General features: G+C 37.4%; 1 protein-coding gene across 1 annotated transcript in view; it reads right to left on the reverse strand.

Annotated features, from left to right (window-relative positions):
* Nucleotides 1-23,728: 23,728 nt before the first annotated feature.
* Nucleotides 23,729-27,126, reverse strand: part of SLC44A5 (solute carrier family 44 member 5) — a 103,129-nt gene continuing 99,731 nt past the window's right edge. Inside the window, exon 21 of the mRNA XM_065886383.1 lies at nucleotides 23,729-23,835. Within this exon, the coding sequence (XP_065742455.1) occupies nucleotides 23,729-23,835 (107 nt within the window). The remainder of the gene's footprint in view (nucleotides 23,836-27,126) is intronic.

Consider the following 27,126-nt stretch of genomic DNA (forward strand, 5'->3'; position numbering starts at 1 on the left):
GTTCGTGACTTCTGCCTGTCATGAGAAATTACATCATTAAATATGGGATTCCCAAACATTCTTCTTTATAATCTGAGAATTAGAGAATTTTAGCACTTGAAGGTAGTTTAGAGATTGACCAGCCCATTCCTTCATGTCTTCCTCAGTGAGGAAACTGAGGTCCATGATCACACATTAGCTTAGTTCCAGAGTGAGACCTTAAACTTAAGTCTTCTGAGTCTAGGGCTGTGTTAAATGGGAGGAAGAAAAAAAAATATATATATATATATATGTATCTCCTCTGCGATGTGTCAGGTACTGTATGTTTCGTGCTTTAGATGACATCACATTAAATTTTGACATTACCACCCCAACTGCAAGAGGCAAGTGTCACCCCAATTTTACAGATGAAAAAGGTGAGTTTTAGAGAGGTGAAGTAGCAAGAGCACACAGCAAGGGTGTGGATAATGCACCATGCCACTGAGCCCTTTCTCAAGGGAAGACTTCACCTGGCGGCGAACAACAAGGGGCCCCGCCAGCTGGTGGAATGAGAGGGAGAAAAAGAAAATGGTCTTTATCCTTGGATGATAAGGATATTCTTATTCTACCTTTTGGTGTGTCTCTGTTTCTCTGTGTGTCTCTGTCTCTCTCTTCTGATCTCTGAATCTTATTGCTCAGTCCTTAAGGACTCCACACCAGGAGCCTTCCCCAGCCCTCCTACCTCCTGGTTCACACCCTTTCTCTGAGATGGTATCAACTCCTGGCGCTTCCATTGTTCCCCTGCCTCAGACACTTGTTATGCTGTATTTTAAGCCTCAGCTATAGTCACTCATAAAAAACTGCCTGCCTCTCCTGCCCCAACAGTGCACCAACCGATGTTCAAAACATGGGACTCGTTTCTCCCTCTCCACCTCCCTTTTGTCATTCCCATTTTCTTCCTGATATCCTTAATATCTTTCTTGTTTTTAATATACCTACCTTCAGTGTCCTTCCAAAGACAATGTAAATCCTACCCTCTCCGTGAAGACTTTCCTCATCTCATTCACTTATTAAAGAAGCATTTAATGAGCACCTACCATATGACAGGCCCCGGATAGAGTAGAGAATGAGACAGAGTCTGTGTCCTCATGGTGCTTACAGTCTAATGGGGGTATAAGTAAGTAACTGAGCATTTGGAATGATCACGCTGAAGAGAAAGTATAGGGCCGGGGCAAGTTATTATACTTTTAAATCTTTAACATTGCCACCCATCCAGAAAGAGTTTAGTAACTATCAAGTTGATTTTTTTTCAAATCTGAGAGAAGATCTGGTGGCGGAATCTATTAGCATGCCTTTGCATCTGTGAGTACCATTACCAGTACTCTGGGGTCTTGGTGGACTGGGACACCTCATAGGTGGCTGATAGTCAAATGGTTGGAATCAGGTGGGAAAAATTCTTGGAGCAGTTCTGCACAGATGTAAGCACAGCTTGGCTCAAGCAGCTACTTCTTCAAGGGCTGACTGGGTGGTACTGGCAGGAATTCCAATTCTCTGGAGCTTGAATGAGATACACATGGCACATGTTAATGTAAATTCAGCTAAAAGCTGGCCGGGGAACAAATGACAGCCAAATAGCTTGCACTGCCATAGTTGTGAATCTTCCCTTTGAAGATTGCAGTAGTAGAGGCCTTCCCTCCAATATCACCATGTTATAAACCTAATGAGGCTGTTCAGTGGTTTGGGAATGTATAGTAGAACGTAATGGGAAACATTTTTGATCAGTTCTTATTTCTGTTCTTAACATTAAAGTAATTTTGGTATCTGGCTAAGGGTCTTATAAAGAGATAGAAAGAGATTGTTTCTGTATTCCTAAGATAGTAGCAATAGATGAGCACTACTCGTGTACTCTGCTGTGTGCTGGGCACACACACCCTACCACCTTCCTAACACACATGCATTTGTACCTCTTGTACTGGTGCAGGCACACACACTGCAGGCACAGTGCTTTGAGGCAATCAAGGCCCATCAAGGGTCCTCCCTACTTGTGGTTTATTTTCTGCTTTTAAGTTCCATTAAGTACCATTTGAGAGTGACTGTTTCATAATAGCCCACACTTGGTAAAAACAGTTCAAGAGCAATTTACATGCCCAAGACTAACATATGCAAAACAACAAGAACAACAAATTGCGTCAGGAGCAAACCAAAATTATTATTTTTTTAAGTTCTGAATGGCAGCAAAAATAAAACAACTCTGTTTTTCAAAAAAAGGTTAACTTTAAAAATTCAAGAAATAATTTATACATAATAAATTAGGAAAACACAGGAACATTGTTAAAGTTTAATATATTTTGTACCAGGTTTTTTGTTTCTTTATCTTAACATCTACTTTTTGTATAAGGTGGGAAGCATATTTTGTGCTCAGATATTCTCTATCTCTTTCTATCACATAAATGCTAAGTTAGCAATCTGAAAATACCCTGATGCTCCAAGCAAACCGTATAAAAAAGAACATAACTGTATAATTCCTAAAATCTTTTACTTGTTTGATTTCTCTTGACCCCACCTACCAAAAACACACTGATGTTTCAGGTTTCATGCTGTAGATGGTGAATGATTTGCCTATTCATCAGTTTACCTGGTGAGTTGAAATAAACACTGTAATTATTTAAATGACATGGCATGAAATGATTTCTAGCCATTCCTTTCTTTTCTCTCTTTTTTATAAAATATCTATTTATTTATTTATTTGGTTGCACCAGGTCTTAGTTGCAGTAGGCGGGCTGCTTAGTTGCGGCTCATGGGCTCCTTAGTTGAGGCATGTGGGCTCCTTTAGTTGCGGTAGATGGGCTCCTTAGTTGTGGCATGCAAACTCTTAGTTGCAGCAGGATCTAGTTCCCTGACCAGGGATCAAACCCAGGCCCCCTGCATTGTGAGTACAGAGCCTTAACCAATGTGCCACCAGGGAAATCCCTCTTTTTTATAGCCCCCAAAAGCTAATTAGGACCCACCAAAAGAAACGGGATTGTTGCTACTTTAATCATGGTTTCCTCTCTGCTGATTTTATTTAAGATTGGTGGAACCATCTTGTTCCACCTCAGGAAAACAGGAACCATCCTAGAGGCTGAAATAGACAGTCTTCAAGAAAGGCCTAAAACCTGCAGTTTATCCAAGGCTTCCTGCCTAGAAACCCAGCATAGGGAAGCAGAAGGCAAGAAATCTTTCAACAGACCTACACAGACTCATAGAGCAGGGTTTGCAGAGAAAAGCTACCACCCAGATATGTAAAGTGCAAATCCATGGCCTTAATTTTACCACATTAAATTTAAATGTTATTCAGTTTTCAGAATTACTTAGAGAACAAAGTTTTAAGGGGCTGTAGAAATGCCATCCATTTTGCCAACTTCACACAGTTGGTTTAATGCCAGAATTTAAAATAAAAGAAGAAGGTAATAGTATAAATCAGAAGAGCTGAAATCTCAGTGGAATTCCCTCGGCTACTCAAAAAGGGGTCTGTCATAAGTGCCCCCAAGAATTCCAGCTTTGTTGAAGAAATCTTATAGAGGATTTGGAATGAAGCTCCAAGGAAGGAGTCAGAGCCACCCATGTTCTGAAGACATTGACTCTGGCTTGGTGTCGGGGTAGTGGTGGGAGGGGGTCCCCACTGCTATGATGGATGCCCCTCACTAGCTTCTCAGAGAGGCCCACGGAAGCTGCCTGCTGCATAGCAGGGGTGTAAAGTCAAACCATCAAGGGCACCGAAAGTCCTCAGTCAAGAGAATACACTGCTAATGGCTACCAGGGCTCTATGTACCAAGTCCTCAAAAACAGGCACGATGCACAAGCTCTCATGTCATCTTCCCAGTAGCACTGTGAGGAGGGGGTTAGTTTCAATTTTCAGCAAAGAAATCCTCGGAGCAGTTAAATACTTAGCCCATGGTCACATAGTAACAGGGTGACTTGAAATCAAATCTTACCTGGTCTGATTCAAAAGCCCATCCTAATGCCACTCTGCTCTACTCCTGGGTTCTATCACTTTCCTGATGCCCTAGTGTTGTTCAGAACCCATACTTTGAACCTGCCACTCCATAGCACAAACCAAGTTGTAGTTAGGGTCTTCACTATCATTCTTTCTTTGCTTCTTGCATCTCCATTTCCTTCCAAAGACCTTATTAGAGCCTCAATTTCTTATAAGCAAGGGAAAATGAGATAAAAGGGAGACTGAGATGGAGTGAAGGAAGTGAGAAGATTCAAAAATGAATACCTCTTAATAGTTGAGAGGAAAAAGGAAGAATTACACCAGCTCATCATGACAGCAAAGCTTTGACTGGCATGCAAGAACGCTTACAAGAGAGGCAAATGTTTCTTATTTTAAAAAATTTTTTGAATCGAGGTAGATTTACAGTTTATGTTAGTTTCAGGTGTACAGCATAGTGATTCAATAATTTTATAGATTATACTCCATTTAAACTTATTAAAAACAATGCCTGTATTTCCCTGTGCTGTACAATATATCCTTGTTGCTTATCTATTTAATACACAGTAGTTTGTATCTCTTAATCCCATACCCCTGTCTTGCCCCTCCTTTCTTCCCTCTCCCCACTGGTAACCACTAGTTTGTCTTTTATATATGTGAGTCTGTTTATTTTTTCCTATATATATTCATTTCTTTTATTTTTTAGATTCCATGTATAAGTGATAGCATATGATATTTGTCTTTCTCTGACTTATTTCACTTAGCATAATACCCTTCAGGTCCATCCATGTCGGTACAAATGGCACAATTTCATTCTTTTTTATGGTTGAGTAATCCGTTGTATATATACCATACCTTCTTTGTCCATTAATCTATCAATTGACACTTAGGTTGCTTCCATGTCTTCCTACTGTAAATAGTGCTGCTAAGAACATTGGGGTGCATGTATCTTTTCTCATTAGTGTTTTAGATTTTTCCAGATATATTCCCAGAAGTGGAATTGCTGGATTATATAGTAGTTCTATTTTTAGTTTTTTGAGGAACCTCCATAATGGTTTCCACAGTGGCTGCACCAATTTACATTCCCACCAACAGCGTACAAGTGTTCATTTTCTCTACATCCTCACCAACATTTATTATTTGTAGACTTTTAAATAATAGCCATTCTGATCAGTGTGAGGTGATACCCCTTTTTGGTTTTGATTTGCATTTCTATACCCCTTTTTGGTTTTGATTTGCATTTCTATAGTAATTAGTGATGCTGAGTATCTTTTCATGTGCCTGTTGGCCATCTGTATGTCTTCTTTGGAAAAATGTCTGTTTAGGTCTTTTGCCCAATTTTTGATTGGGTTGATTGTTTTTTGACACTGAGTTGCATGAGCTGTTTGTATATTTTGGATATTAATCCCTTGTGTTCTCTTCTAGGATTTTATGGTATCATGTCTTACATTTAGGTCTTTAAATCATTTTGAGTTTATTATTGTATATGATGAAAGGGAATGTTCTAATTTTATTGTACATGTAGCTGTCCAGCTTTCCCAGCACCACTTGTTGAAGAGACTGTCTTTTTCCATTGTATATTCTTGCGAACTTCATTGTAGATTAATTGACCATAGGTGCATGAGTTTAGTTACGGGCTCTCTATTCTGTTCCACTGATCTATGTGTCTGTTTTTGTGCCAGTACAATGCTGTTCTGATTACTGTAGCCTTGTAGTATTTGAAGTTTTGAAGAGTTATACCTCCAGCTTTGTTCTTTTTCCTCAGGATTACTTGAGCAATTTGGCGTGTTTTGTGGTTCCACATAAATTTTAAGATTACTTGTTCCAGTTCTGTAAAATATTGTCATGGGTATTTTCATAGGGATTGCCTTAAATCTGTAGATTGCTTTGGGTAGTATGGCTATTTTAATAGTATTAATTCTTCCAATCCATGAACATGTGATATCTTTCCATTTTTTTTTATCATTTTCAAATCCCTTTATCAATGTTTTATGTTTTATAGTTTTCAACATATAGGTCTTCACCTCCTTGGTTAAGTTTATTCCTAGGTTTTTTTTTTTTTTTTTTTTTTTTTTTGTGGTATGCGGGCCTCTCACTGTTGTGGCCTCTCCCATTGTAGAGCACAGGCTCCGGACGCGCAGGCTCAGCGGCCATGGCTCACGGGCCCAGCTGCTCCGCGGCATGTGGGATCTTCCCAGACCGGGGCACAAACCTGTGTCCCCTGCATTGGCAGGTGGACTCTCAAAACCATTGTGCCACCAGGGAAGCCCGGTATTTTATTTTTTGATATGATTTTAAATGGAATTTTTTTAAACTTTCCCTTTCTGATTATTTCATTATTAGTGTATAGAAATGCAACAGATTTCTGTATATTAATTTCTGTATATTAACCTGCTACCTTGCTGAAATCATTTATTAGTTCTAATATTTTTTGTGTGAAGACCTTAGAGTTCTTTATATATAATATAATGTCATCTGCAAACAGGGAAAATTATATCTCTTCCCTTCCAATTTGGATACCTTTTATTTCTTTTTCTTGTATGATTCCTGTGGCTAGAACTTCCTTACCTTGTTCCTGAATGTAGCGGGAAGGCTTTAGCATTTCACTGTTGGTTGTTATGTTGGCTGTGGGATTGTTGTAAATGGCTTTTATTATGTTGAGATACATCCCCTCTATACCCACTTTCATGAGAGTTTTTAATCATTAATGGATGTGGAATTTTCTCAATTGATTTTTCTTGCATCTCTTGAGATAATCATGTGGTTTTTGTCTTTCCTTTTGTTAATATGGTGTATCACATTGATTGATTTGCATGTGTTGAACCATCCTTCTGACCCTGGAAATAATTCAAATTGACCATGGTGTATGATCCCTTTGATGTTTTGTTGGATTTGGTTTGCTAATTTTTTGTTGAGGATTTTTGAATATGTATTCATCAGAAATATTGGACTGTAAGCTTCTTTTTGTGTATATCTTTGTCTCATTTTGTTATCAGGGTAATGGTGTTCTCATAGAATGAATTTGGGAGGTTTCCTTCTCTTTAATATTTTGGAATAGTTTGAGAAAGATAGGTGTAAGTTCTTCTTTATATGTTTGGTAGAATTCTCCAATGAAGCCACCCAATCTTGGACTTTGTTTGCAGGGAGATTTTTTGTTGTTGTTGTTTTGTTTTGTTTTTTTACAGATTTTATCTCACTTCTAATGATCAGTCTTCTCAAATTGTCTGTTTCTTCTTGACTCAGTCTTGGCAGGCTGTATGTTTCTAGAAATTTGTCCATTTCATCTAGGTTGTCCAATTTGTTGGCATATAACTGTTCATAGTATTCTTTTTTTCTAATTTTTAATTTATATTGGAGTATAGTTGATTTACAATGTTGTGTTAGTTTCAGGTGATTAAGTTATGCACATACATACATTCATTCTTTTTCAGATTATTTTCCCATTTAGGTTGCTACAAAGTATTGAGTAGAGTTCCCTGTGCTATACAGTAGGTCCTTGTTGATTATCTATTTTATATATAGTAGTGTGTTTATGTTAATCCCAAACTCCTAATTTATCCCTCCTCCCCACATTTCCCCTTTGGTAACCGTAAGTTTGTTTTCTATGTCTGTGAGTCTGTTTCTGTTTTGTAAATAAGTTCATTTGTATCATTTTTTTAGATTCCATATATAAGTGATATCATATGATATTTGTCTTTCTATATCTGACTTATTTCACTTAGTATGATAATATCTAGTTCCATCCATGTTGCTGCAGATGGCATTATTTCATTCTTTTTTATGGCTGAGTAGTATTCCATTGTATATGTGTACCAAATCTTCTTTATCCTTTCCTCTGTTGACGGACATTTAGGTTGCTTCTGTATCTTGGCTATTGTAAATAGTGCTACAATGAACAATGGGGTGCATGTATCTTTTCAAATTATGGTTTTCTCTGAATATATGCCCAGGAGTGGGATTGCTGAATCATATGGTAGTTCAATTTTTGGCTTTTTAAGGAGCCTCCATACTGTTCTCCATAATGGTTGTACTAATTTACATTCCCCCCAAAAGGGTAGGAGGGTTCCCTTTCCTCCACACCCTCTCCAGCATTGTTTGTAGACTTTTTTTTTTTTTTAAAGATTTTTCTGCTGTGGACCATTTTAAAAGTTTTTATTGAGTGTGGTACAATATTGCTTCTGTTTTGTTTTTGGCTTTTTGGCTGCAAAGCATGTGGGATCTTAGCTCCTTGACCATGGATTGAACCTGTACCCCTTGCATTGGGAGGCAAAGTTTTAACCACTGGACCACCAGGGAAGCCCCATGTTTGTAGACTTTTTGATGATGGCCATTCTGACCAGTGTGCGGTGATAACTCATTGTAGTTTTGATTTGCATTTCTCTAATAATTAGGGATATTGAGCATCTATGCATGTGCTTTTTGACCATCTATATGTCTTATTTGGAGAAATGTCTATTTAGATATTCTGCCCATTTTTTGATTGGGTTGTTAGTTATTTTGATATTGAGCTGCATGAGCTGTTTGAATATTTTGGAGATTAATCCCTTGTCGGTGGCATCATTTGCAAATATTTTCTCTCATTCTGTGGGTTGTCTTTTCATTTTGTTTATGGATTCCTTTGCTGTGCAAAAGCTTATAAGTTTAATTGGGTCCCATTTGTTTGTTTTTGTTTTTATTTTCATTGTTCCAATAGGTGGATCAAAAAGAATATTGCTGTGATTTATGTCAAAGTGTGTTCTGCCTGTGTTTGCCTCTAAGAGTTTTATAGTATCAGGTCTTACATTTAGGTCTTTAATCCATTTGGAGCTTATTTTTATGTATGGTGTTAGAGAATGTTCTAATTTAATTCGTTTACGTGTAGCTGTCCAGTTTTCCCAGCACCATTTATTGAAGAGACTGTCTTTTCTCCACTGAATATTCTTGCATCCTTTGTTGTAGATTAATTAGCCATAGGTGCGTGGGTTTATTTCTGGGCTTTCTATCCTGTTTCATTGATCTATATTTCTATTTTTATGCCAGTACCACACTGTTTTGATTACTGTAGCTTTGTAGTATAGTCTAAAGTCAGGGAGCCAGATTCTTCCAGCTCAGTTTTTCTTTCTCAGGACTTCTTTGGCTATTTGAGGTCTTTTGTGTTTCCATACAAATTTAAACATTTTTTGTTCTAGTTCTGTGAAAAATGCCATTGGTAATTTGATTGGGATTGCACTGAATTTATGGATTGCCTTGGATAGTATAGTAATTTTGACAATATTGATTTTTCCAATCCAAGAACATTGTACATCTTTCCATTTGTTTGTGTCATCTTCTAATTCTTTCAGCAGCATCTTATAGTTTTTGAAGTACAGGTCTTTTGTCTCTTTAGGTAAGGTTTATTCCTAGGTATTTTATTCTTAATATGCAATGGTAAATGGAATTGTTTACTTAATTTCTCTTTCTGATCTTTTGTTGTTAGTGTATAGAAATGCAGCAGATTTCTGTGTACTAATTTTGTATCCTGCAACTTTACCAAATTAATTGGTGAACCCTAGTAGTTTTCTGGTAGCGTCTTTAGGATTTTCTATGTATAGTAGTATGTCATCTACAAATAGTGACAGTTTTACTTCTTTTCCAGTTTGGATTCCTTTTATTTTTTTTTCTCTCTGATTGCTGTGGCTAGGACTTCCAAAACTATGTTAATAAAAGTGGCAAGAGTGCACATCCTTGTCTTGTTCCTCATCTTAGAGGAAATACTTTCAGCTTTTCACCATTGAGTATGATGTTATCTGTGGGTTTGTCATATATGGCCTTTATTATGTTGAGGTAGGTTCCCTCTGTGCCCACTTTCTGGAGAGTTTTTGTTACAAATCAGTGTTGAATTTTATCAAACGCTTTTCCTGCATCTATTGAGATGATCACATGGTTTTTATTCTTCAGTTTGTTAATGTGGTGTATGACACTGATTGATTTGTGGATACTGAAAAATCCTTGCATCTCTGAGATAAATCCCACTTGACCATGGTGTATGATCCTTTTAATGTATTGTTGGATTCATTTTGCTAGTATTTTGTTGAGGAGTTTTGTGTCTATGTTCATCAGGTCTGTAATTTTCTTTTTTTGTGGGACCTTTGTCTGGTTTTGATATCAGGGTGATGGTGACTTCATAGAATGAGTTGGGGAGTGTTCCTTCCTCTGCAATTTTTTGGAACAGTTCCAGAAGGATAGGTGTCAACTCTTCTTTAAATGTTTGATAGAGTTTGCCTGTGAAGCCATCTGGTCCTGGACTTCTGTTTGTTGGGAGTTTTCTAATCACAGTTTCAATTTCAATACTTGTGATTGGTCTCTTCATGTTTGTATTTCATCCTGGTTCAGTCTTGGAAGATTGTACTTTTCTAAGAATTTGTTCACTTCTTCTAGGTTGTCCATTTTTTTGACATGTTGCTTGTAGTAGTCTCTTATGATCCTTTGTATTTCTGTGGTGTCCATTTTAACTTCTCCTTTTTCATTTCTAATTTTATTGATTTGAGCCCTCTCCCTTTTTTCCTTGATGAGTCTGGCTAAAGGTTTATCAATTTTGTTTATATTCTCAAAGAACCAACTTTTAGTTCCATTGATCTTTTCTATTGTTTCCTTTGTCTCTATTTCATTTACTTCTGCTCTGATCTTTATGATTTCTTTCCTTCTGCTAACTTTGGGTTTTGTTTATTCTTCTTTCTCTAGTTTCTTTAGGTGTAAAGTTAGTTGTTTATTTGAGATTTTTCTTGTTTCCTGAAGTGAGATTGTATTGCTATAAACTTCCTTCTTAGAACTTCTTTGCTGTGTCCCATGGGTTTTTGGATTGCCATGTTTTCATTTTCATTTGTCTCTAGGTATTTTTTGATTTCCTCTTTGATTTCTTCAGTGATCCATTGGTTGTTCAGTAACAAATTGTTTAGCCTCCACTTGTTTGTGTTTTTTAGTTTTTTTCTTGTAGTTAATTTCTAATCTCATAGCGTTGTGGTTGGAAAAGATGCTTGATATGATTTCAGTTTTCTTAAATTTACCAAAGCTCACTTTGTGGCCCAGCACATGATCAATTCTGGAGTATGTTCCATGTGCACTTGAGGAGAATGTGTAATCTGCTTTCAGATAGAATGTTCTCTAAATATCAATTAATTTCATCTGGTCTAATGTTTCATTTAAAGCCTGTGCTTTATTTATTTTCTGTCAGGGTGATCTGTCCATTGATGAAAGCGGGGTATTAAACTCCCCCACTATTATTGTTACTGTCAATTTCTCTGGTTATGGCTGTTAGCATTTGCCATATATATTGAGGTGCTCCTATATTGGGTTCATATATATTTACAATTGTTATATCTTCTTCTTGGATTGATCCCTTGATCATTATGTCATGTCCTTCCTTTCTTGTAACAATCTTTATTTTAAAGTCTATTTTATCTGATATGAGTATTGCTACTCCAGCTTTCTTTTGATTTCCATTTGCATGGAATATCTTTTTCCATCCCCTCACTTTCAGTATGTATATGTCCCTAGGTCTGAAGTGGGTCTCTTGTGGACAGCATATATATGAGTCTTGTTTTTGTATCCATTCAGCTAGTCTATGTCTTTTGGTTGGAGCATTTAATCCATTTACATTTAAGGTAATTATTGATATAGATATTCTTATTGCCATTTTGTTAATTATTTTGGATTTGTTTTTGTGGGTGTTTTTTCTTCCCTTCCTCTTTTGTTCTCTTCTCCTGTGATTTAGTGACTATCTTTGGCCTTTTGTTTGGTTTCCTTTTTCTTTGTTGTGTGTGTATCTCTTGTAGTTTTTTGGTTTGCAGTTACCATGAGGTTTTTGGTTTTTTTTTTTGCGGTATGCGGGCCTCTCACTGTTGTGGCCTCTCCCGTTGTGGAGCACAGGCTCCGGATGCGCAGGCTCAGCGGCCATGGCTCATGGGCCCAGCCGCTCCGTGGCCTGTGGGATCCTCCCAGGCTGGGGCACAAACCCGTGTCCCCTGCATCGGCACGTGGACTCTCAACCACTGTGCCACCAGGGAAGCCCTACCATGAGGTTTTGATATAGCAGTCTTTATGTATACAAGATGGTTTTTAGTTGTTGGTCTTTTAATTTCAAATTCATTTTCAATATCCTGCATTTGTACTCTCCTCGTCTCACAGTTGCTGGTTTTGATATCATATTTGTGTGTGGATGATTTCCTACCTTTACTGTATGTTTGCCTTTACTGGTGATCTTTCCCATTCATCATTTTCTTGTTTCTACTTGTGGGCTTTTCTTTTCTACCTTGAGAAGTTCCTTTAGCATTTGTTTTAAAGCTGGTGTGGTGGTGCTAAATTCTCTTAGCTTTTGCTTGTTTGTAAGGCTTTTGATTTCTCCATCGAATCTGAATGAGAGCCTTGCTGCGTAGAGTATTCTTGGTTGTAGGTTATTCCCTTTCATCATTTTAAATATATTGTGCCACTCCCTTCTGGCCTGCAGAGTTTCTGCTGAAAAATCAGCTGATAGCCTTTTGGGGATTCCCTTGTATGTTATTTGTTGCTTTTCTCTTGTTGCTTTTAATATTTGTTCTTTGTCTTTAATTTTCGTCAATTTTGATTAATGTGTGTCTTGCAGTGTTCCTCCTTGGGTTTATCCTGTATGGGATTCTCTGCACTTCCTGGACTTTACTGAGTGTTTCCTTTCCTATGTTAGGGAACTTTTCGTTTATTATTTCTTCATATATTTTCTCAAGCCCTTTCTCTCTCTCTCCTTCTTCTGGGACCCCTGTAATGTGAATATTGGTGCATTTAATATTGTCCCAGATGTTTCTGAGTCTGTCCTCATTTTTTTTCATTCTTTTTACTTTATTCTGTTCTACAGAAGTGATTTCCATCATTCTGTCTTCCAGCTCACTTATTTGTTCTTCTACCTCATCTTTCTGCTATTCATTCCTTCTAGTGTATTTTTCATTTCAGTTATTGTATTGTTCATCTCTGTTCATTAAACCTTCTTGCTCTTTATTAAACACTTCTTGTATCTTCTTGGTCTGTGCCTCTATTCTTTTTCTGAGATCTTGCATCATCTTTACTATTATTATTCTGAATTCTTTTTCATGCAGATTGCCTATCTCCATTTCACTTAGTTCTTCTGGGGTTTTATCTTGTTCCTTCGTCTGGAACATATTTCTCTGCTGTCTCATTATGTCTAACTTTTTGTGTTTGTGGGCTCATTTCCACAGGCTGCAGGATTGTAGTTCTTCTTGCTTCTGGTGTCTGCCCCCTGGTGGGTGAAGTCGGTCCAGACACTTGTGCAGGTTTCCTGGTGGGGGTGACTGGTGCTTGCCCACTGGTGAGTGGAGCTGAATCTTGTCCCTCTGGTGGGCAGGGCCATGTCAAAGGGCATGCCTAGAGGTGGCTGTGGGCTCAGGATGACTTTAGGCAGCCTTTCTGTTGATGAGTGGGGCTGTGTTCCCACCCTGTTGGTTGTTTGGCCTGAGGCATCCCAGCACTGGCGCCTGCAGGCTGTTGGTTTGGGCCAGGCCTCGGTGCCAAAATGGCAACCTCTGGGAGAGCTCACACTGTGGAATATTCCCTAAGGGCCTCTGCCATCAGTGTCCTTGCCCATGCAGTGGTCCAAAGCTGACCCCTGCCTCCCCAGGAGACCCCTAAGACCTGCAGGTAGATCTGACCCAAGCTTCTATGGAGTCACTGCTTTGCCCTGGGTTTCAGTGCCTGTGAAACCTTGGGTGTACCCTCCAAGAGTGGAGTCTCTGTTTCCCCCAGTCCTGTGCAGCTCCTGCACTCAAGCACTGCTAGCCTTCATAGTCAAATGCTCTGTGGGCTCCTCCTCCTGATGCCAGACCCCCAGGCTGGGGAGCCTGACATGGGGCTCAGAACTTTCATTCCTGTGTGAGAACCTCTGTGATAGAATTATTTTCCAGTTTATGGGTCACCCACCCAGCAGGTATAGGATTTGATTATATTGCAAAAGCATCCCTCCTACTGTTTCATTGTGTCTTCTTCTTTGTGTTTGGATGTGGAATATCTTTTTAGTATATTCCAGTCTTTTTTTGTCGATGGTTATTCAGCAGTTAGTTGTGATTTTGGTGTTTTCATGAGAGGAGGTGAGCTCAAGTCCTTCTACTCTTTTATTTTGTCTCCAATCCTCAGACATTTTCTTTCAGGAAAATTTTATTGATACACAAATCTAACTAACACTTGAAAATGCATGCTCTTGTTATGGGTCATAGATGACTTCAGGCTCTGTACAACAGAGTTCTCCAAATAAAAATCTTCATTAGCCAGTAGGAAGTAAATAATCCAGAAATAGAGGTCAGCTCAGTTCTTCCTCAGCTGAGCTGCAGGAAAAACAGCAAATACAGTACAGTAGTGCTATAGTCTTTCTGATAGCTTTCCTATCTATACCAAATCTCTGGAAATTTTCAAAGATCCAGCAAGTCTATTCCTGGGTATCTGTTTGTGGCCCAGGAGGGCTGCTCAGCTCCTACTTCTTGAATCCTCCTCCTCCCTATCTCCCCTTTCTTTCTCCCTCAGCCTCTGCCAGGTACTCATGGTGCCAGCCAGGTCTGACCCAACCAGAAAGAGAACAGGGCAGGAGGGGGTGGCCTGTTCATAGTATTCTCTTATGATTTTTTTTTTTATCTGTGATATCAGTTGTCATTTCTCCTCTTTCAATTCTTATTTTGTTCATTTGGGTCCTCTCTCTTTTCTTCTTGGCTGGCTAAAGGTTTTTCAATTTTTTTTTATCTTCTCAAAAAAACAGCTCTTGGTTTTATTGATCTTTTCTACTGTTTTTTAATATTCATTTTATTTATTTCCTCTCTGATATTTATTATTTCCTTCCTTCTTCTGACTTTGGGCTTTGTTTATTCTTCTTTTTCGAATTCTTTTAGGTGGTAGGTTAAGTTGTTTGAGATTTTTCTTGTTTCTTGAGGAAGGACTGTATCACTATGAACTTCCTTCTTATGCTTTTCCTGCATTCCATAGATTTTGTATAGTTGTGTTTTTTTTTTTTTTTTTAATTTATTTTACTTTTTATTTTTGGCTGCATTGGGTCTTCGTTGTGGCACGCGGGCTTCTCATTGCAGTGGCCTCTCCTATTACGGAGCACGGCGAGCGGGCTTCAGTAGTTTTAGCCAACAGGCTTAGTTGCTCCGCGGCATGTGGGATCTGCCCAGGCCAGGGCTCGAACCCGTGTCCCCTGCGTTGGCAGGCGGATTCCCAACCACTGCGCCACCAGGGAAGCCCTATAGTTGTGTTTTAATATTCATTTGTCTCAAGATATTTTCTGATTTCTTTGATTATATTGACCTGTTGGTTTTTTAGTGGCATGTTGTTTCGTCTCCATATGTTTGTTCTTTTCCCGTTTTTCTTTCTATAGTTGATTTCTAGTTTCATACCATTGTGGTTAGAAAAAATTAATTTGATATAATTTCTATTCTCTTAAATTTGTTGAGACTTGTTTTGTGACCAAGCATGTGATCTAACCTGGAGAACATTCCATGTGCACTTTAAAATAATGTGTATTTTGCTGTTTTTGGATGGAATGTCCTCTAGATATCTATTTTTTTCTTTTTTATTGAAGTAGAGTTGATTTACAGCATTGTGTTAGTTTCAGGTATATAGCAGAGTGACAGATATATATATATGTATATATATATATATATATATACACACACAGACACACATATATTTATATTCTGTTTCAGATTCTTTTTCCTTATAGGTTATTAAAAATATTGAGTATAGTTCCCTGTGCTAGGTCCTTGTTGGTTATCTGTTTTATATATAGCAGTGTGTATATGTTACTCCTAGACTCTAATTTATCCTTCCCCCCTTCCCCTTTGGTAACCATAAGTTTGTTTTCTATGTCTGTGAGTCTATTTCTGTTTTGTAAATAAGTTCATTTGTATCATATTTTTAGATTCCACATATAAGCAATATTATATTTGTCTTTCTCTGTCTGACTTATTCACTTAACATGATAATCTCTAGGCCCATCCATGTGGCTGCAAATGACATTATTTCATTCTTTTTTATGGCTGATTAATATTCTATTTTGTTTATAAATATACCACATCTTCTTTATCCTTTCCTCTGTCATTGGACATTTAGGTTGCTTCCATGTCTTGGCTATTATAAATAGTACTGCAGTGAACATTGGAGTTCAGGTATATCTTTTCGAATTATAGTCTTCTCCAGATATATGCCCAGGAGTGGAATCTCTGGATCATATGGCAGCTCAATTTTTAATTTTTTTTTTTTTTTTTTTTTTTGGCAGTATGCAGGCCTCTCACTGTTGTGGCCTCTTCCGTTGCGGAGCACAGGCTCCGGACATGCAGGCTCAGCGGCCGTGGCTCACGGGCCCAGCCACTCTGTGGCATGTGGGATCTTCCCGGACTGGGGCACGAGCCCGTGTCCCCTGCATCGGCAGGCAGACTCTCAACCACTGCACCACCAGGGAAGCCCTCAATTTTTAATTTTTGAGGGACCTCCATACTGTTCTCCGTAATGTCTGTACCAATTTACATTCCCACCAACAATATAGGAGGGCTCCTTTTCCCCACCCCCCACACCCTCTCCAGCATTTATTATTTGTAGACTTTTTGATGATGGCCATTCTGACCAGTGTGAGGTGATAGATGGTTCCTGTTTTTTAACCAATCAGCTACTCTATGTCTTTTAATTGGAGCATTTAGTCCATTGACATTTAAAGTAATTATTGATAGCTATGTACTTACTGCCATTTTATTACTAGTTTTCTGGTTGTTTTTGTAGTTCTTCTCTGTTCATTTTTTCTTTTAGTTTCTTCCCTTGTGGTTTGATGATTTTCTTCAGCAGTATCCTTGTGTTCCTTTCTTTCTAGTTTTGTGTATCTATTTTAGGTTTTTATTTGTGGTTACCACGGGGTTCATATATATTGACTTATAACTATATCTACTCATTTTAAACTGGTAGTCATTTAAGTTCAGACACATTCTAAAATATCTACATTTTTTACTCCCCTCCCCCACATTTTGTATCTTTGATATCATATTTTACATCTTCATGTTTATCCCTTCCGTGTTTATTATAGTTGTATTTGCTTTTTAAACTTTTTGTTTTTTAATCTTCTTACTAGCTTATTTAAGTGGTTCATCAGCCTTTCTTATATATTTGCCTTTCTTTGTGGGATTTTTTCCTTTCTTACAGATTTTTACTTCTTGTAGCCTCTTCTTTTCCACTTAGCGAAGACCCTTGAACATTTCTTTTAGGGTAGGTTTAGTACTGATGAACACATTTAGTTTTGCTTGTCTGAGAAGTTCTTTGTCTACCTCCTTCAATGACAATCTTGCTAGGTAGAGTATCCTAGGTTGCAAATTTTTCCTTTTCATCACTTGGAATATATCATGCCACTCTGTTCTGGCCTGCAAAATTTATTCCGAAAAATCAGCTGATTGCCTTGTAGGGGTTCTCTTGTATATGACTCTTTGTTTTCTCTTGCTGCCTTCAGAATTCTCTATCTTTAATTTTAATTATGGTATATCTTGGTGTGCATCTGTTTGGGTTTATCTTGTTTCAGACCCTCTATGCTTCCTGTACCTGAATATCTGTTTCCTTTTTCAGGTTCTGGTTGTTTTCTGCCATAATTTAATCAAATACATTTTTTGACCTCTTTTTCTCTCTCTTCCACTTCTAGGACCCCTATGTTGGTACACTTGATTTTGTCCTAGAAGTCCCTTAAACTATTCTCATTTTTTCTCCCCTTTGCTGTTCTAATTGGGTGATGTCCATGATTCTATCTTCCAGAATAGAAGAATTCTATCTTCTGGTACATTTTTTGGTATCACCTCATCTGCTGTTAATTCCTTTTAGTGTCTTTTTCATTTCAGCTATTGTATTCTTCAGTTCTGACTGGTTGTTTTATATTTTCTAGTTCCTTGTTAAAAATTCTCACTGTGTTCATCTATTCTTCCTAGTTCAGTTAGCATTTTCATTAGTAATGCTTTGAACTCTTTATCTGGTAAATTTTTTATTTCTGTTTTATTACTTATTTTTTCAGGTTTTTTTTTCTTGTTCTTTCGATTAAAACAAATTCCTCTGTCTCCTCATTTTGCTTAACTTCCTCTGTCTCTATGAAATTAGGTGAAACAGTTACCTATTGCAGTCTTGAAGGGGTGTCCTTGTGTGGGAGCTTCCCTATACAGTCTGGGTGTGCTCAATTGCTTTGGTGGGAGAGCAGGATCTGATGTGAGGATGAGTCATGTTTTCCTCCAGCGTGTGCTGGCATCTATCATCTTGGTAGGAGAGAAGGCTGGAGATGGAGGGGCTCAGGCAAGATCCAGGTGTGAGTCAGGGCTTCTCCTCTGCTCAGTGATCAGCACCACCCTATTGAGGGTGGGGGTAGGTCCCAAGTTGCTGGAGCAGAAGCCCTGAGGTTCAGGTCTGAGCTGGCTCCATTCCTTTTAAGTGTCTGCTTTCCCCAGTCCCAGCACTCGCATCCTTGCCCCAGCGGGGAGTAGTGCTGGAACAAGAGGGGCTGGCCCAGGCATTCACTGTGGGTCTGGGCACAAGCTATGTTGGCCTTAGCTACAGTCAGCAACCTAGACCGCTCCTGATGCTCTGCCAGTGTAAGCACCAGTAAGGGCTGCCCCTGCCCCACTTGGATGCCTCTCTGGGTCTGACCTACTTTTGTCCCTAACAACTGAGCTTTCCCCTTGGCCACTACAGCCCTCACCCTAGTGTGGATCTGTGCTGCAGATCCAGTGGGGCTGGTGCAGGCACTTGGCATGGGTCAGGGTGTGGGCTGTGGCAGCCCTAGGTGGAGACCTGGACTGCTTCTGATGCTCTGCCAGTGTAAGCACCAGTGATGGCTGCCACTGCCCCACTCAGATGCTGCTCCAGGTCTGAGCCGCCTCTGTGCCTCACAGCTGAGAGGCACCTCAGCCACAACAGCCCTCACCCCAGGGTGGAGCTGTGTCATGAAGCAAGTGGGGCTACAGTTGGTGCTCAGCTCACACTGGGGCTTACACCAGCCTTGGGGGAAACTGGCCAGTGTCCCCTGCAGTTTCAGTCTGCCCTCTCTTCCCTGTTTTGGGAGTAAGCAAGCATGTGTGCACTCTTCATGAGTAGAGTCCAGGCTTCCCACAGCCTTCCTGTTAGTCCCACTCACTGTCCTCCAACCAGCCAAGGGGACCTGTCTTCCCAGTGTCAAACCCCAGGGCTTGGGTGCCCAATATGTGGCTTTAACCACTTACTCCCCAGAGAGGATCTCTGCCCTGTAATCTCCCTGATCTTCTGAGTTCCCTCTCAGGGGCACAGGTCCTGATCTGATCTCTTCTCACCACTTCCTACCTGATATCAGTAGATCTTTCTTACAGCCTTAGTTTTTCAGGATGCTTTCTGCCAGTTTACAGTTAGTTTTCAGTGAGAATTGCTCCACATGTAGATGTATTTTTGATGTGTTCATGGTGGGGGAGGTGAGTTCTGTATCCTTCTATTCTGCCATCTTGATATCTTCCCTAGGCAAATGTTTTTTAATCCCTTCATCATAAGTCATGTTGAGACATCATTCTTTTTTGTTTGTTTGGGCTAAATACATCTATGTGATTAGTTTTACTGTAACATAGTCTGCTTCAAAGCTGTTTACCAGAAAACTGAAAAATATTTTTAATTACTGGCTTCAAATGTGTTGTTTCTTTTTTCAATAGATTTATGACTTGCATTCAGAAGGCACCCTGCTTTCTGTAACATTGCCCTCTTAGATCCTGTTAGAGATATATTTTTATATACCCTTAGCTTTTTCTGTTCTCTCCTTGAACACCAGTGCTTTTCCCAACATCTTACCTTCATTTTCTTTCTGTGCACTGCTTACACATATGCAGCAGCACACATTCATTTGGCTGGAAGAATGTGGAAATTTCAAGATTACTCTAACAGTGATCAAGTCCAGGCTCACTTTAATTTATATGCAAAATGAAAACATCTTTTCATTTGATAAGCTTCTCCCACCTTTGTTAACACACGATGCTCTTAGTACCATGTAAAGGGCCAGAATATGAAGACGCCCGTGTTTTTGAGTCATCGGTGGAAGGGCATTTTACTTTGTTCACAAGATTGTTTTATCCATTTGCTTAAATTGTTCTAAATCATACAGTAGAAAAAAGGACAGAAAAAAAAGAGCCAAGGTGTTAAAAAAAAATACCTAGTGACTTCAAATAGTAAAATTGAATTGATTGCTTTTAAATGCGTCACATAACAGTCCCCATTCGTCCCAGCACAGAAGCCATTAGAGAAGATGTTGCCAGATTCTGTACTATTTTGGCTGTTTCATTTTGAGCAATTGGAAAGTCATAAATGGGGGAAAGAACAGTTCAGTTTGGCCTGATAAATTTTAAGAGGGTCCGTGACTGTGACATCATCCTGATGTCCAAGTCTTGCATAAAGTGGTACTCAGTTTTCATGAATAAATGAATTTACATTTGTTTTAATGGGAGTTGGCTTTGTTTTCTGGGTTTTGATTCACTAGCAATGAAGCTAGGTCCTGAGAGAAATCATCAATACCCATTTTAGCCCCAAGACTAGAAACATGGTATATGGAAAGTAATTTTGGAGAAGTAATTTATTCTTGCTATATTGGTAAGATATTTCTTTTCATCAATGATTTATTGAATTGTGTTCTTACAATCATATAGCTATGTTTTTAAAATACAAACATTTGCAAACATCTACGGATAATATTTGCAAGAAACTGGAAAAAATGTCAACACCATTTCATATCCATGGTCTGCAATAATGATTTTTGTTCAATTTTGTCCCCATATCTTATGCCAACAAAGACTGATTTATAAAGCATCCAGAGCCAGATAATACTAAAGATAATTGCTATGCCTGGTTAGCGTTTAAGAGCAGTTTCCTGAGGTACCACTTGTAAAAGTGAAAGAACATACATTGGAATGATTGCTGGTCAACTATATAGTAAAAGAAAAATAAGGAATTGTTGCATACAGCCTGCTTTCCAATATTATTTTAAATAATACTTGCATTACGCCTGATGATCCCACAGAACCTTTAATAGTGTGATTTCACAAACTCTTTTTAAAACTTTCTAGGCACATAGAAAAATCAAATCAGTCACAGTCCAATTTCAAACAGTTTATTTACAAATATGATCAGTGCTTTATCATCTAAAAGTGGGACTTATTAAAATATAAAGCAGGTTTGGATTTCTTCTGGAAACCAAATGATATTTTTATTTTAAATAAGAAAAGAACCAGTAGCTATATTAACAAACATCTTATTAGATATAGGACATTTTATGTATTTTTTTTTAATTAATTTTTGGCTGCATTGGGCCTTCATTGCTGCACGCAGGCTTTCTCTAGTTGTGGCGAGGGGGGGGCTACTTTTCATTGTGGTGCGCGGGCTTCTCATTGCAGTGGCTTCTCTTGTTGCGGAGCACGGGCTCTAGGCGCGTGGGCTTCCGTAGTTGTGGCTTGTTTCGGGCTCTAGAGCACAGGCTCAGTAGTTGTGGCGCACGGGCTTAGTTGCTCTGGGGCCTGTGGGATCTTCCCAGAGCGGGGCTGGAAACTGTGTCTCCTGCACTGGCAGGCGGATTCTTAACCACTGCGCCACCAGGGAAGTCCCAATATAGGACATTTTAAAACAACCTTGAAAACGGCAACATTTATGTTTTCATTTAAAGAAACCTATTAAATTTTAAAGAAAAATGTAAGTTTGAAGATTTAAAACATATAATTAATTCAATTTTAAAATAGACTCATAGATTTGTTAAGGAATATCTGAACCTAAGAAAATTTTTAGCCTGAGCTAAACCAGCGATAGGGACATTTAATCTTGCCTTAGAAATTATTATTAATTTGTGTTCACATTTTTTATATTCTGTAAACTTATCCCTGCCTTTAAAATGATGTGATTTGCTTCTTATGAATGTTGGCCAAACCAAATGTGGGACTGAGCAAACTTTTGGCAAATTAAAACAAAGACCAACTAACTAATTTAGGCTGTTGTTTGGGTTTTTAAAAAACTCTTATTTCTTATCCATTTAGCTTTGACTTATTTACTTTGTATAAATTATCAGCTTCAGTTATTTGGTTTGGCAATCAATCAGTGCACAGCTAGAAAAAAAGTGGAAAACAAGTTTAAAGATAAATCTAGATTTAAAAAAAAACCTAGATATTTGATACAGAGGAGATTTTGTCATGATGATAGATGGGTTTTTCTAGCTTAAAGAAATAAAAAAGCAAAGAGCTTTTTCTTATCTAAATCTTTATTAGAAGAAAAAACAAATAGATTTAAAACAATGAGTAACAACAAATTTCATTAAATATTAAACAGTTTAGTTATCAAAGATATTTAGACAATATGTTCCTAATATTTCTGCACAGCAGAAGCATACTGACTATAGAGCTCAGACTGTCTTGTGCTCATATGAGTTCGTTTTTGGCATAAAAGAATATCCAAAGTCACATTTAAATATAGTAGATAAACTGCTAGGAACTTACTATAGATTCTCAAAGCTTTCACAAATTATCATTGTGTGATTGATTGACATTCCCTTAGGGTGAATGTTTTATGGACTCTTTCTGTAACACTGAGTAACAAACTGAAATCATTTTCTTTAAAGTTAGTACTAATAAAATTATTTAAAATTGAATTAGAAATTATGTTCTTGTTCATATTAGCACAATAAGAAGTAACATGAATAAACTGATTATTTCATATCAAAAGTTAGAAAATGGAAATAACATACATAGAACACTCATTGACGATAATAAACAATCATTTAAAATGGAGCTATTCAGTACATGACATCTGTGAGCACCCTTTCTAGGGGTAAAGTTTCCCTTTGTAATTTCTTCAAGTTTCCCTTTCCAATCTGTGTAAAACACTGAGAAATGTAGTCTTATACCTATTGTATTTTCAAATATCTATCATAGAAAAGATTACATTTTAAATTCACTTTTAGTAAAAAAACAAACCTAACAAGTGTCCTTTCAGGTTTTTTTCTTGCGTGTAGTACACATTCATGAATGTCCACTAGGCGCAAGGGAAATTGTTTATGCTGCAAAATGTAGTCTATATAGTGAGGATATCAAACATACTGAAATGACAAATGTTTTCAACCAGTGAGCTAAGAAAAAAACAAATGCAAGAAGACTTGTTTTAATCACTAAACATTGCAGGATTCTTTTTTTTTTTAACAATGTGTGTAAACTTGCCCACAAAAGCTGGGTAATATTAAACAGCCAGTAAGGCACTTTGTCAGAGAGGACTAAGTCGTAAAGGCTGGATGATTGACAATTTGTTTAATAGGAAACAGTCTATACTTAGAGCAAAATCTGGAGTGTGGCGCTCCTTTTACCGATTTATTGTCAAACAGGAGTGGGGAAAACTTTAAAATCTTCTGTTTTACTTTGTTTACCAATTTTCCCTGCAGAAGTCTTTTAGTTGTAATTTTAAAAATATATTAGGAGCTACCAATTTAAATAATGTATCATTTTTCAATCTAATATTTAAAACAATATTAACATATTCACTAGCATTTTCAAAACGTCCTAGCCATTCTATTTAAAAATGAATTACAAAACAAAAGATCTTAGTATAAAAAATGTTCCGTGTTATTAACAATTCCCTTGCAACTTCTGATGGCTTCACGTATTACAGTATAAGCTTTGGTATAAAACATGCAAATAAAAGCCAACAAGGTCGTGAATACAGTGTTCCATACACAAAGCACTTATGAAACAAGTGTAGCACATACACAGCAGATGAGGGAAAGGTAACACCGCTGCAGGATGACCAGAGTTTGCACTTCTACTGCTTCTTAGTTTGTGCATTTTGCTCGTTCAAAATCTTCAGCAGAGATTGACTCATGTAATAGGGTCTTTCAGCAGAACCATCGTTTCTTTCTAAATCTTCCACTAGGAGGAAGAATGGCACAGGGTAAATATCAAAGCAAAACTGTAAGAGAAGTAACATCGCCATCTGCTGCATACTTGCTTCACAGCAGTTCAAAATGTTATTCTAAAAAACAGCATAGTTTGGCATCAACATTATTGTAAACATAACTATGAGAAAACAATCAGCCCTTGTTATTATATCAATAAGATATTATCTCATTCTGTGTACCAGGTCTGATTCTGCCAATAGCACGTGCCTCTCAGCTGCATGATTAAGGAAATAAGTTTTATCTTCTTTTAGAGAGCAAATGTAACTACACAAAAAACAAGATGTATGAGGAATTTCTAAATTCACCTTTAAATTCCTAAAAAGTATGATGTATTCAACTTGCCTTCTAAGTTACCATATTAGTTCAAGATTGCTTTTGTTTTTTGAGCAACAATTTAGGTGGTACAGTTTTTTTTTTTTTAAAGATTTGTAAATTTTCAATATATTTCAAATCTTTGAACCCAGAATTTTGAGAAGTATTGCTCTGTTTTTTCAGTTATTACCTTAATTTCTTTATAAGAAAGTGGCTTTTAAATTTTTCTCAACTCATTTTTCTCTATATTTCAATTATACAAAGAAGAAATTAATGAAAAATATTTTTCTAACTAGAAGTAAGCACATAATATAGTTAAAACTTCTATACTTAGAGGTCTTTAAAGAATATTTATTAAGAATATTGAACCAAACGACATTGCTTTTCCTATGATTTTGCAACCCAGGGTTATATTCTTAAAATATAGCCAAGTTTAGAATGTATCTATCTCCATATAGTTCAGTGAATACTTTTACTGTGGAGAATTTTCTGGTCTAATCAGCAGATTTAAATGTTAAGCATTTAAAACATGGGCCCCCATCTAGTACCAAGAATCTAAAATACAGAAGTTATGATTGTTAGAATTCTCTAAATTAATCTCCTTTGTCTTTCTCAATTTTCTAACTCCTAGAACAGCCAGGCTTATAAGGAAAAAATAGGCAAATGATTGCACACATGTTGATTTATATTTTATGCAAGTGATTTTCCAACTTTTATGTGTATCAGAATCACTAGAGAACTTTATAATAATTCACAAGCTGCCCCACACCCAAATACTTATATCAGAATCTCTTGGGGTGGGGAGCACAGGTATCAATATTTATAACAATTTCTCAGAGTGATTCTGATACGTACACAAAAAATTTAAAATTGTTTCATCATTATGAATTTTTCAACTACTCCTAAAAGGGGACTTATTCCTTATAATTTTTCAATACTTAAGTTAGAGGTAACCATTTTACTAGATTTTTGTTGTGAACCCTGTATTACTGAATAATAAAATAATAACTATCTAGAAAGATAAGTTATCGCTGTTCTCTGAATTATACTTCAAGGAGCATGAGAGTGAAGAAAGTATTTGCCAAGGTATGAAGCCAAATGACACTTCTGATTATAGTCATCTCAAGAAAGTAAGCCAAGAGCAAGATGGTGGCCATAGAAGGACCAATATTTTGAAAATCTCCCCTATTCATTAGCTTCTTGCTATTAAGCTGCTATGAAGTCAGTCTAAATCTAGGTTCCCACACTTCAGGGTCATTAAATAAATTACTGTTTATATTAATTTATAACAGTAATACATTTCTGACTCTCTTCTTGGATACATGGATCATATAGCAGATCAAAATGTTAGATCAACATGTTCCTTTCTGTCAAGACATAAATAATCCTTATACACAAACTTAGTGTAAAAGCCAAAAGGATACTATTGATTCAATGCTCCTTTTAGGGTACATTTTTACACTGTTTGCCATGTCATACGCACTTGCACACAGGAGATGGATAGGCAAAGTACGTGAGTGTCTGATTCATGCTTTGCTACGCCAGAGCCTGGTTTGTTGCTCTGGCCAGCAAGGGTGGAGTATGAAAGTAACTCTCCTCCTAAACCCTTCAGGAAGAGATTTCCTAACCTACAGTATGCCTCTTGTAAAGGTACAAGATGAGGTACCTATGGAGGGCTAATATTTCCTTAGGGTAAAATCTGAAGTGTCTTTCTTATCTTTTCTCTTTCTTCACTGAAAGTTAAGCTAAAATTAAACTTTTTATAGAAAACAGCCACATCATCTCTTTAATCTAGAAACTCATAACAGATATAATCACTCTTCTGAAACGGATCCATACCCATTTTCTATATGATGGGCATAGGAAAATAGGGATTTATCTCTATTTGGGTTACAGACAAATGGCATGAGTTATGTGGCCATCTCAGCTCTGCTCAGAATATTTTCATGGTGGCCAGAAGTTCATATTATTGGAAGTAACCTTCCAGAACTCAGATTCAACTTCACTATAAATATAATTTCACTAAAACAAAATGGTCTATGAAGGTTCCACAGTAATTTTTACCTAGTAATGCAGCCTATGGAACCTGTATAACATTAACGTCTATATGTTTGTTATGGTCTCGAATCACTTACTGAAATATACTTCCTAGGGAACCATTAATACAAGTTTAATCACAGTTTAGAATGTTGTCCACTAGCTTGAACAGTATAAATATAACCATAGCACCATATTTACAAATTTAGTACCATATGCTGGTTAACTATAAATCAATCTTTTTATGGCTAATTGATTACACATTTATAGTGCTTTCAAAAATTTCCTGAATACGCTTTACAAATATACATTTATAAAAAGAAAGGCTATCAAAATGCTGCAATGGGAAACAGCATGCCAAGTTATAAAAGTTTTGGAAACACTTTCAGCTATAGACTTTAAAAAAATGTGTGACATTTACACCTCGCTCTTCAGCTGGGACCACTATAAAGTATCCTAGTTCACAGAGGCTACTGTCATCAATTGCCTGATACCTCAGATGGTACCAAGTTCTCGCTTTTTAGGAATAAGCACTGAAATTTCACATTACTTAAAAGCATCATTTTCAAATACAAATGACCTAATTTACAAAACTTCTACTTAAAAATGAATGGCACTGTTTGGAGCTTTTCTACTCTTTCTGCTTCTGGGGAACTAGTTGCTTCTTGTTCAGAATTCCGTGCAGGGTAGGGGTTATGAAGTAGGGTTTTTCTGTAGATCCATCATTTCTTTCCAGATCTTCACCTGTATATGCAGCAGCCAAAGCAGGCAAAAGCAGCAACAGCAGCAGAACAATTATATGCATTTTTATAAATTGGAGAGTCGAACAGGGAAAAATCAGAGAAAGCAGTGTTAGAAAGTCAAATATAAGACAAATTAGTGCAGTTAAGTAGCTGATGCTGGTCAAAGTAAG

Source organism: Phocoena phocoena, chromosome 1 (assembly GCF_963924675.1).
Source record: "Phocoena phocoena chromosome 1, mPhoPho1.1, whole genome shotgun sequence".
NCBI classification, from domain to species: Eukaryota; Metazoa; Chordata; class Mammalia; order Artiodactyla; family Phocoenidae; genus Phocoena; species Phocoena phocoena.